Source organism: Caretta caretta, chromosome 1 (assembly GCF_965140235.1).
Source record: "Caretta caretta isolate rCarCar2 chromosome 1, rCarCar1.hap1, whole genome shotgun sequence".
NCBI lineage: Eukaryota > Metazoa > Chordata > Testudines > Cheloniidae > Caretta > Caretta caretta.
Window position 1 is genome coordinate 198,895,047 of NC_134206.1, and position 12,571 is coordinate 198,907,617.

At 36.8% G+C, this 12,571-nt stretch overlaps 1 protein-coding gene across 5 annotated transcripts in view; it reads right to left on the reverse strand.

Annotated features, from left to right (window-relative positions):
- Positions 1–3,597: 3,597 nt before the first annotated feature.
- TBC1D23 (TBC1 domain family member 23) overlaps positions 3,598–12,571 on the reverse strand; it is a 57,558-nt gene continuing 48,584 nt past the window's right edge. For all 5 annotated transcript variants that reach the window (XM_048817030.2, XM_075118544.1, XM_075118549.1 and 2 more), the window contains 4 exons: positions 10,269–10,357; positions 8,595–8,730; positions 7,202–7,396; positions 3,598–5,347 (listed from right to left, as the gene is read on the reverse strand). In XM_048817030.2, coding sequence (XP_048672987.1) covers positions 5,266–5,347; positions 7,202–7,396; positions 8,595–8,730; positions 10,269–10,357 — 502 coding nt within the window. In that variant the 3' untranslated portion in view covers positions 3,598–5,265. The remainder of the gene's footprint in view (positions 5,348–7,201; positions 7,397–8,594; positions 8,731–10,268; positions 10,358–12,571) is intronic.

Consider the following 12,571-nt stretch of genomic DNA (forward strand, 5'->3'; position numbering starts at 1 on the left):
GGGGCCTGCTGGGTGTTGTAGTTCTGTTGCGCGCAGCCACGTCCTCTGCTCCGGAGGGCAGGAGTTGCGGGCAAAGAAGAGGGGTGTGAGGCTGCCCTGTTCTGTGCCCCTCATGGGGCTGGGGAATGAGGGCAGGGCCCCTGTGAACGCAGGCACATCCTTCCCTGGGGGGAAGGACAACAGCAGTATGCTCTCCCCCAGCACACGGGCCTCCTGGAAGCAACCTCACTCCACCTGGACCTACTGCTCACTCCCACCTTGAAATATGAAATCGACCCCTGGGAAGCGGCCCTAGAAGAGGCACTGTGGACTAACAAGCAATTTGAAACGTTCCAGCCAGATTGTAGCGAACGGTCCCAGGCCATTTGGGACTTTAAGGCAGAGAGAGATTAAGTGATTAGTTCAGACCCTTATACCACTGCTGAGAGAGAGCCCAGCATGGGAAAACTGAGGAGACAGCACTGCCCCCACCAAGGGTGCCCCCACCAAGGGAGTCCACAGGATGATCTCTGATACTTAAGAGAATGGAAAGCTTAAAAGGCTATTTTTGTATAGAATACAGTTTGGCTTTCTATTTTAATGTAATTAAAACAAATGTGCACCCAAACTATTAAATGCCTTGAGGTTCTTGCTCTTCCTGTTTAAAACAGACCAATTGGGCAGATGAGGATCTGCAAGAACAACTCAGGCCAAAGTCACCTCACACATGGTAGCTGTGAATTTGGGCCTCTTAGCTGTCTGCTGTGATAGTCTGTGTATTGTGACTTTACCTTTGCAGCTCCAGGTACCCACCATAGAATGCTTAAGGCTTATTCACTGGAGATCAGGTCTTATACAGCCAGGTTCTAGCGAACAGGTTATCCATCAACATCACCATATCCCATTCTTCCTTTACAGAGGAGGACTTCCCCTAACTATAGTTTTCTAATGATTTGGTTCTACAGACTACCAGCTACTGCTCTACTTTGCATAACTTTGCCCCTGCACCCTCATTTCCATATTTCCTATTCTTAATATTTTTCAGAAGCGTTTCTTCTGTCTGGATAATTTCAGTCAAGGTTCCAATTATAGCAAACAGTTAAAACGAACCAACTATTAGGGATACACGGAACACTGCTCTGTGCAATAAGCTTGGCTACACCAACTAAGAAATATGCAACACCCTTGTTTAGGTATTTAGATGCACTACAGTTATTTTGCATGAATAATGCTTTTTTTAACTCTCGTGCTTATCAGTTTAGCTAAAAACTACAAACCTACTAAAGATGCATTTGAACAGGGGGCGTGTACGGTGCAGTGTGTTAAAGTACAATATGCCTTTAACTCCTGTTAACCTAGACATGGTGTAAATGGGAAAGATGTTTGATTTTCATCCTAATGACATTTATTCAGCCCACAAAAGCACCATATAGTTCAGCACAGTTGACAACCCAGCATAAAAAGAGATGGTGCCACAGCTCAGACTTCAAGAGCTTGAAGTAGAAATATTGGAGAGACAGCCTCAGCAGAGAGAAGTGGGAGGCTCGGTGGCATGGGAAACATGCCTGTTAGGAAAACTCCTAGAAAAAAACACTAAAAATAGTCAAATCTACAAATCCAAAATTCAGTAAGTTTTGAAAGGTATAGTTTTGTAATATTACAATACCAGAAAAACTGAAAATAGTCTTTTAAAAGTCGAACTCACAAGGCTTGAAAGCTGTTTTCTGGGTACTGTTTTCCCCAACAGCACAAGTTACTAGTACACAGAAGGTATATTTTTAAAGGGCAAATTCTCTATGCAATTTAATAGAATCTCTATACTAAAACAGTTAAGTTACATGTCTGTCTCAGTACTTTGGGAAATACATTTTAAAATCATGGTAAAAATCAATACTGTTGAGCAGGTTACAGGACTGGAATGGTATATGCTCATAACAGAAGCTAAACTGAAAGAGCAGCAAATAACTTATTAAATCTAAAGAGGACAATGCAATTAAGAAGGTATTATCTCCACAGATAAGGCATTAGAAATAAGAATTAGCAATAAAGGCCCCAATCCTGCAAATACTTATACACATATTTCAGTTTTACACATTAGTCCCATTGGTTTATTAATTAAGAAATGGTAAACATGTGCTCACAATGTCTACACTACAACTAAAATCCCACAGCTGGCCTGCATCAGTTGTCTCTGGCTCATGGGGCTTGGGGTAAGAGGCTGTTTAACTGCAGTGTAGACATTCAGGATTGGGCTGGAGACCTTAGACCATTATCCAAAGAGAGTTAAATGAAACAGAGAAAGAATTCATCAAAAATGGAGGTAGCAGCTTCCATTTTACATTCAGAAACACTGAGGGCTACACACAGACATCTTTTGCAATAATTCAGGACTCTGAAAGCTTCTAGAGAATAATTAAAAGAAATATAAGGAAGATAGAGGGGGAAGATAAATAGGTAACATTTTGAATCTTCTAATATACCCTTCCTATTTACACTCCACTCCACACTGTAATTGGATTTGTTGTTTAGCAAAAAACTGCTGTGTAGCTACTTCATATTAAAAAAATGCAAGTTACTAAAATGAATTGAAAACAGTCTCCTCCTCCAATTGTGGATAATTACATTGTGAGATAAAAAAATACTGAAAACGTTTTTCATAGGTTGTCTAATATAATTCTGTAAACAACCTATAAATTATCTCAGAAATGGTTAGTTTTTTATCATCCCTTTTGGTGGCATAAATTATGAATTCCATAATGTTGGTGATGTTTAACCTACAGAGATAAAAACAATGAGGAGTCCTTGTGGCACCTTAGAGACTAACACATTTATTTGGGTATAAGCTTTCGTGGTCTAGAACCCGCTTCAAGTAAGTTTTAATGCAGAGTTACTGTACCAGTTAGCTAAAAGGACATATATTGCTGATAATGGAGCAGTGTATATTACCTTCCTCCTATGTTTGAAATAAGCATGGCTAATTATTTTAAAACAATGTAATTTTCACTACGGATAGCTGGATTGTTCAAGACATTAGAAATACTTCAGCTACTTGTGAAACCATTATACCCTGACTTCCCAAGTCAGTAATATAATGCAAAATTATTTTTTCCCTCCTCCCACTAATAGTGAGCAAAAATTGTTACATATTAATATGCTGTCAATATTTTTCATAACAAAAATGTGACAGAATTAGGAATGCTTTGTAATCAGCTTTTGAATTATTCTACCATTTGTTCATTTATAAACAGCAAAGTTCAAAATATAAGCTCTGATCCCTGCAATGTTGACCATTGTCAGCCAATAAAATTAACCAAATGAATTTTAATGATAGGTGAACCATATACTTACAAATATATTACTGACATAATGGAGCTTTGTCTATTTTCTACTGTTATATTTCATTTGATATATGAAAGTCTTTCAAAATTAAAAGCAAACATAAATACTTTAAAAAAACTCACACCAGCTGCCTATGAACTGTAGCCAACTACTTTTCTCACTTTAAGTATCTAATTCCCCCTCCCCCCAACCCATGAAAAAAAGTTACTTTTAGAAAAACTATAGTTAGGCCACCAGAAATCAAACAGTGTAAAATTAAATGCCTTCTGTTAGAACAAGTTATGTTCAAATTGTACAGGTTTATTTACAATTGTAGTTATAAACAGTAACACAAACATCTTTACATTAACATTATGAAAAAAATCTCATTGCTGAAGTAGGCACAGAGTCAGAGGCTCTTCAGAGGACAGGAAGTGGGGAATGTAATACAACAGCTGCAGGGCAAAACTAGGAGCGTTGGGCCAGGTGCAATTTCATGCAAATACTTTCAATAGTTCAAGTTCTATTGGGGTTTATTCAGATATTTTTTTAAAAGGAATTTGTTCCAGAATTAAGGTGCCTTAGCTTGATTCCTACTCAAATAACTTAAAATAGCTGATTTTTATAAAGGTCAGTTTCATTTATTTCCTTATGATACATCAATTTTACATTTTATTAACTGTAAATACTAAGTGGTTTCCACACAGTACAGCTGATTCCCATAATCATCATTCCAGAGTTTTTGCCACTTTCAGCATCAGCATGCACACAAACTATTCCATGGCCATAAGGGCATTCCAGGATTGGCTTGCTAACTTGAGAACCAAATTTAGATGAAATCTGAAAGCTGCAGATTAGTGAAAGCTATTTTAGATCAAATCTGAAAGATGCTAGAATAGTTGTCAGTTCTCTGGCATTAAAGAATTTAAAACGTTATTCAAAGGAAAAATCCATATGGCCTTGAAGGTAACAAATAGTTATCACAGATATTCAGTGCTTTGACCACTTTGCTTTATTTGTGTGCATTAGGTGTGTTCTTGTTGCAGAACACACCTTCAAGTTAGTACAAATCCATCTGTGCTGAACTGAAGGGTTTTGAAATGACAGCCCAAAGAATATATTTTATTAGATATTTCACCTAGTAATCTGTCATGTGAAGCATGAATTCTAATTTCATTTGCTCAAAAGCACTCACGCATTTGTACTACAATAGTAACACTGCCTCAACCCAGAAAACATTTAATTTGCATAATTACAAAATCATAACCCTGTGGTAAGTTTTTCTTATTGTATACAGTTCAGTCTAGTATTTAAAAACAGTCATTTAACCATTCAAATTATTTTACCTGATAGTGTATAGTAGGTTTAAAAAAAAAAAACCATCAACTTTTTTCTCCCCTCCATAGTATGGTTTGCATTTTTCAATCACCTTGAGTTGAAGATTGATTGAATTGGGTTCCAATCATTTTGAGAGGCATAAGTAGTATTACTGAGCTTTTGTCTCTTCTGTTTACAAACCTAAGGACTGATAACAATACTTGATACTACCAGTAGGCAAAGTCAAATTTACAGGCAGTAGGCTTTAGACATTTTTGACTTCTAATTCTCAAGGTTATTTACAACACTTCAACTATTTTTCCATACCCGAAAGACCTGCATTCCCTTCATATAGTTCTACACAACTGAACTGCTACATTAAAGCTGCTTTTAAAAAATCTGACCTTCATAACAAACAACTTTTGCAAAAAAAAAAAACAAACCCAAAATTATTAAACAAAAAAATTATTGAAATCTTGCTGAGAAATTAATAATTTACCCTATTTTAAGCCTGCTACTCAGGCATTCCCATCAGCAAACAGAGATGTTCTCTTAGATTAGTATTCAGTTGGAAAGCAGTCATTTTGTGTCCACATACAGTATCTTGGTTGCCTCTTCTTTTTAAACCGTTATCTTAACAGTTTTTTGTTATTAGTTTTCCAACGCATCCAGAACTTTCATGATCTGTTGTTTTATGGCTTTGGTAGCATCACCTGCATTTGGAATCAAATACCTTTAAAAGAGAAAGGACCATCATTAATACACTGTGCCAACTTTCCATGCCAATCATAAAAACTGATGTCTGAATTCATCCTCTAGCTTAGCCTCAGTAAGATTTGGGAAAATCCCCTTTTAAAATGTAAAACTGTTGGGTAAATAGTAATATTCTTTGTAGTTGGAGTAAGAGAAAATGTTCTTCCTGTGAATTCAGTGCTGATGAAAAGTATTGGGTTGAGAACCCTGAAGACTGAAAACCTTGATTTAGTCATAGAAAGGTACAGAATGGGCAACAGCAGGGCAAGATTTCTCCATACATTACTCCACCAATGCATACCAATCCTAATCTGGAGATACTTCTATGGACAAGAGAATAGTTCATTTTCCATGTTTACCACTCAATTCTTGCTCACTATATGGAGGTAGCCAGTGAAGTAGTGAATTAGTGCCATGTGTGGTGGTGTTTTCTGTGATATGGACAACTTACTGCTGGGAACTGGACCAATACCACCAAACTCATTTCACACAGGACACCCAAACAGGCATCAGATTATAGTAACTTTTAACCACTACTGATCTAGGTAAAAAACCCTTCCAAAACAAGATGCTTCACTGCACATGCTTCTCCCTCAGGGAGAGGATGAGAGAACAACCAACCTGTGACATATGTTAGTCATGTTACTTAATGCAGTAGTGGAAGGCGCTCTGTACTAAAGTGATGAGTCCAGTATAAGAACTGATATAGAATAGATTTGCACCAGCAATCTTCAGGTTAAAGGCTCTATATCATATTACTAATTCTCAGCTGTCCAACCCCTAAAGACCAGTTTTTTAAAAAAAAGATTATAATTTTCAAAATCATGCATCAATACTGACATTGAGAAAACTTAGACGTTTAAAGGAACATTTTTCCATACAAAAAAGGTCGCTCCTCTCATTAACGCGTTTACTCTCAAGTGCATGTCTTCTAGAACACAGACTTTACAGATCGCCTTAGGTTAATTTTATTCTGAAGACAATTGTTTTGGGTCTGATCCCAAGTCTACTGAAGTCTATAGACTTTGGATCAGACTCTTCATGTCTGGGAAAACCAGACGTACAAGAATCTGGAATCCATTATTTACATCACCAGGTAAGGTCTGTATGTTAATCATGAGCCTTCTTTATTAAAACAAAAAAAATTCCTTCACCTTAATGTCTTTAAATACTGGAGTTTCCACACACACGAAGATTTAAGAGAAACTATAAACTGTAGTGAAAAAAAGAAGCAAGCACAAAGCCCAAAATACTTCTCTTGCTTTGGAGGCTATGCCCTCCCTGCCCTCTCCCAAAGTGATAAACCAACATCAAAATCTTAGTGATGAAGAATGTCTGGTGCCTTTCCACATGATACATTTGGGGCCTTTGTAGCAGGATAGAAACTTACATATAGCCTCTTACCTGGACCCATTACTAAGAGGACACTTTTCAGTAAAATGGTTACTAAAAGGAGTTATTTCAAAAATAAAAAGCTAACTTAAAAAGTATTTCAGAGGCATTTATACGGAGGTATGGGTGGAGGAGGAGACATTTCTTTCTACATGACTTATCTTCTGATTGTACCCTGATCAGTTTAACAATCTGTGACATTGTTTTTTCTAAAATACACAAACTCAATATTCCTTGAGAGAGACTGTAGATCTGCTGTGTATCCTGATTCATGTCAGGACATTACAGCTATTAAAAACAAAGTGTTAGCTTTGGGCCTGATTCTGGAAGTGCCAAGTGCTTCTGATTTCCACTGATATCCCAAGGAATTAGTGGCACACTCTACCTTGCAGGATGAGCCCCTTTGTTTTGTGATCAGTTCATAATTGAGAAACAGTCTTACCTTTCAACTGCCAAAATTTCTATGCCCGAAGTACTGCTGTTTCCATATTTAAAGGTGATTAGTTCTGGGTGTTTCTTCTTGGATGTAATTTTAACTACCGAGTTTAGGGCCTGACGAGACTGTATGTAAGCCAATCCCCTTCGTGATGGAATCTCCCTCAAACAGTACATATGTGTTGCAGTTACTAAGAGATGACTTTAAAAAGAGAAAGAATTTACCAACAAATGGAGTAAGGGTCAAATATACAGAAAGTTTAATACTAAAGATAACTCTCACTGTGAGCTAGCTAACACAGTTTTCAAATTCCAACAGTTTCATATTTATGCCGCATATTTAATTCAGAATTCCTAAACACTTTACAAACTTCTCTCAGAACTGAAATGCAAGCACTTCTGAAGTCAAACATGGCAGATGTTTAATAGCACAAAGCAAAACCATATAGTTTGTCAATGAACACTGACACTGCACAGTCTCTCAGGAACTAATAGCTAACATGTACATCTCACAGGGAGCCAACACAGAGGTTCTGATCCTGTATTCGATGTACATGCAGAAGTATTTGCAGCTTTCAGGCAATATCATCCTAGGTAAAATTTTTAGAAGAGCTTGCTGGTTTTTTTCCTAGATGAACTTTTCCAGTGGTTTAAATGTATAGTTCTTTGGAACTATGACAAAAATGCAACAGTGAAACATTGACTGCAGTCTCTGGTCAAATTGTTGGTCAAATTCTAGAGTTTTATCTTCCACCAGATTCTTTTTAATAAAAATATAAAATAGTTTTCTGTCCATCTGTCTAAATAAGAGCAAAACACAACTTTAAGCAACTTAGTGTTTTGAGCAAAGGACACCATGCTTTACACTACAGCCCAAGTGTGTTAGGTCCCTACAGTCACACTCTTTGGGGGCAGCTAAGGGAACATGCACTACGCATCATGCTCCAGTACCTCCTAATGACCAGATAAAAAGGTCACTGCAACTGTGTCCTGATTTAGAGACAGCAGTGCCTCTGAAATACATTTTTATGCAGACATTGACAAGGACAGACTGCAGGCACACTTGGATGTTTGGGGCCCCAATGCTGAAAATAAACTCGAAACTTAGTATTTTCTGAAACAACTTGTTTTGCAAAAGAATTAGTACTATTCTTTCTATTGTAATCTTAGCAGTAAAATTCTGTACACATGCTGTAGAAATAGTCAAGGAGCATATCTGTACAGCACCTAGCACAATGACTAGGGCTCATAGGCACTGTGACAATACAAACAATAAATACTACAGCTCTTAGTTAGTTAGTGGCTCAGACACTTATTGTTCATTATAGACAATATCCAGACACAATTTAACACCACCACTAGCTTTTTCATACTCTTAAGAATAAATAGTACTTTAGTACCTAGGAAACATGTGTCCATTTTCTTTCACTTCATTACAGGGGAAATGATGCTTCACATCTGGTTTATTTATCCATGTGTGGATGTTGACTACCTCTTTTCGGTCATCATCCGACATTGAGGAACTATCAATTTCATCTATATGGAAGAGGAAAAATGGACTTTTTACACAGACAGAACATCTGTCAGCTCTTCAATGTTTACAATGTTATTGCTTATTAAAAATAAAAATAATTCGGTTTCATATCCCAATTAGAACACTGAAGAATTCCAAATAGTACGTTTGGTGTAAACCACAAAAGTGCAAGGAACCCATTATCTACTAAGTCCAATCATCTTGCATCCATATTTGAGTTCTCACCTCCATTCTCTTAATTACTCCTTTTTCAAAGCTATTTTTGCATGCTCTAGTTAGAATGTTTCCTTCAAGACAATTTAGAGTTGTAGCTATGCACATCCACATCTAAAAAGGTAATTTTTTAAGAAGGGACACTGAAGTTAGAAGTCATGGGACAAATTCTGCTCCCAATTACACCACTGTAAATACAATGTAACTGCACAGAAAATAGTTTCACCTTTTTTGTTCTTCTGCACAAGCACAATATATTTGTGCAATGTTGGTTTTGCTCATACTGCAGGATTTGTTTTAAAAAAGAATGTTAAATTAAAAAAATCCTAAAAGCTAATTGTTAAACACTTTTTATTAAAAAATACATAAGTACTATAGACAAAGCCTTACTGTGGACCTAAATTACCTGATCATATCCATTGTATACACCCTAGTCGGTAACATCACATCCTCAAATGGAAATGGCAGAAAACTTTCCACAAATAGTTTGCAAATATAAGTGTGGAAAGAGGTTTTTCTGGGGGACAAGAACACACTGACAGAATTTACTGAACTGACAGTGGAAAAGCTTGTGCCCATCCTGATGGCAGCTATGTGATCGCAGCACTCAGTGACAATCAGTGATACAGTCGGTACACATCTAAGGAGCATGTAGTCCTGGTTGAACAGCCATTAATGTGAACTATAAATCTTTTAGTTTGTGACTGCAGTGTCCACACAGAGGAGTTACAGCACAGCACTCTGGTGTGCACTGCTATTCACACCCTCCTAGTCCAAACTACAGAGCAGTATACACACAGCCTAACTGCCAGCCAAGCAGACAACCTAGGATCAGACAATCAAATTGGATTTTTTTCTTCTTGATCATTATCGCCAGTAATAAAAGGTACTGCAGGTCAAAGTGCTTAACCTCAGTGGAGGTTAACAGGGTTGCATGCGTGTAAATGATGACAGATGTGGGCTTGCAAGACATTTAAAACAAATGAGTGAAAAAGAGAATGCAGTTTGACTGTCAGATCCTCAAGGTGAATTTGCAGAGTTGGCAGTTAAAGGGGGGGGAACCACTCTTCAGGGTAGAGAATGTCTACTATTCGGTGTCTGTACAATGCCCAGCACAATGGGGCCCTGTTCTTGCTTGGTCATTAAGCCCCTCTAATCTGATTAATAAGAAGAATAATTATTTAAAAATATTTTTGTTAATTGAAAATATTTAATTTGTAGTTAATGATAGACAACAATGGTACCCTGTGACAGTCAAATAGAAAAGAGGTTATGTATGTGTCTAAATTAAGGGGACTTCAAATAAGAATAGAGTTTCCTACTGTACCAGTATCATATTCTTCTTCATCTCCAATGCTGAATACCGGTTTTACACCACGGTAGGGTTTTCCCAATCTGTCACTGCTGCTAACATGTCTGGCATGGGGAGAGGGCAGGAGGGGAAAAAAAACAAACAAAAAACTTTTAAGATCCTATGGTACAACATTTACTATAGCAGCATGCAATATCAAAATGTGACCGTATCTGTGCAACTAGAGAGGAATCCACAGTCTCAAAGTCTACTGCAAGAAAGCCGGGAGTGACCCAGAAAGCACCAGATTAGTAAAAGCAGATCATGGGGTTATTTGCCAGACTGAACACTTTTAAGCATTGTAACTGAAAAGCAGGTAGTCCTGCATCTTACATACAACTTCTAACCATTCTCTCGAACAGCAAAAACATTCTAAAAATCCAAAACATTTAAGGAGATGCTCTGAAATACCCAGCAGAGCACTCTAGTGTTTGTCTGAATTACATTTTAACATGCTGTATGGCTCTGGAAGGATTGTAAATTGGGGTGGAGGGAAAAGATGGAGAATATTAAAAAGTACATTTGACTGTTCGCTGGACTGGCAAGAGGGTCACTCTTGGAGAGATTTTCCCAAAGGATAACACTGTGTAGATACAAAAAGGAAACAAATCTGCTTCAGTTAAACATCTATAAAGCTCTGTTCCTGTTTTGAGCCAATATATTGATGCACACTAATTTATATACATCTGTGGACCCGGGTCCAAGAGGGTACCTGTGCCTTTAGTACTATATTGAAGAAAGCTGATATTTATCTATCCATGGAAGTCTAACAAGTTGCTATATCTTCTAGGGCTATTTGATTAGAAGTTACTGAATGAGAAAGAACATGGAAAAACTAATTGTTAATTGAGAAAAAACAGAAATATGCTATACAAAAAAAGTAATATAAAAATGTGCTCATTAGTGATTTAAGACAATAAGCATCGATGACACTGACAATCCAAGAGGGCAGTGATTCTATTTTACTATTTAGCTAGACTTTTGTGCATATTGAATTTTAAGGAAAAAGAATGAGGAAGAATACTGTAGATTACTGATTTGGTAAGAGGAGGTTATGTTTAATAAGATTATATATTTATAATGTTAATTGAAATTCATAGCTAGGGTTTAAAAGAGGTTATATTTGCATTAACAGACGAAGGTTAGACAAAGCAAAAAAGAAAGGCCTACTATATAAATTTTTGCACTATATTAAACTAGAAATGGGGAATTCTACAGGAATTAAACGGCACTATACGAGATCAGTTTGTGGTACAGGTTAGGGATCTCATTTAATCTAATTCCATTCAGTTGATTACTATCAAAAACATTCTGATTTTGCAGGTTAAGATAAAATTGGCATGACTGAATCAATGAGACAAAAATGTTTTTCCACTTTACAGAGCTGGAATTTTAAGAAAAGCATAGTCTTAGTACCTTAATTTAACCTGGGTTCTAACTAGTTAATATTGTCAGTACAACTTTCCAATGGAAAAAGAAAGATGATTTGAATGTAGGGGAGCAATATTCCTTTAAGGGACAAGTACATACTCAATGCAGCAATATTTCTACATAACAAACAAAAAGTAGGATGGTCTGTCAGTTATAAAACACCTGACGTACAACACTAAAAAGCTGCAAAGAAACAATTTTATAGTTTAATATTAATGTTTCCTAAGAGGTTTTTATCTTTATTCTTTTAAAGTAGCTTTATAAATCCTGAAATAACCATATGTATCAGTTTTACTGGGATATTCCTGTTTCCTTCCAAGGACTACAAGGATACCCTTAACATTAACTATTGTTTTTGCTCACCCTATACCATCTCCTTTCTCTAATAATATTGAGTGACCTAGCATAGCCAGCATGATGTTCCCCCATTCTCAGAGAATGGACAAATCTACTAGAAAAAAGTGAATCAAAATCCTTAAAAATAGAACTGACATTTTTAAAAAAATATGACTTTTTCAGCACCCACTTCCATACAGCACAACCTGCCAAGACTCAAATGTGGAATGCAATGTGTGACAAAGACCCAAAAATGAGGGAGACCAAAGTATTTTTTGTGCAGGAAATGCTATGGATTCCTTCGTTTGGCATAAGTAACTTTTTATAAGCACAGTTTCATGATTATTTCTGACATCAATAATTTTATCATTAAAAGTGAAGGGATACTAAATTTGTGTGGAACACAGTTAACTCTGGGAACGAAATGAGGGACAGTTGAGAGGTGTGCCTGTTTTTCTGGCTCTGTTAGCTGTTCCCACAGTATGAGCATCTTCATTCTGACCAGCATATTC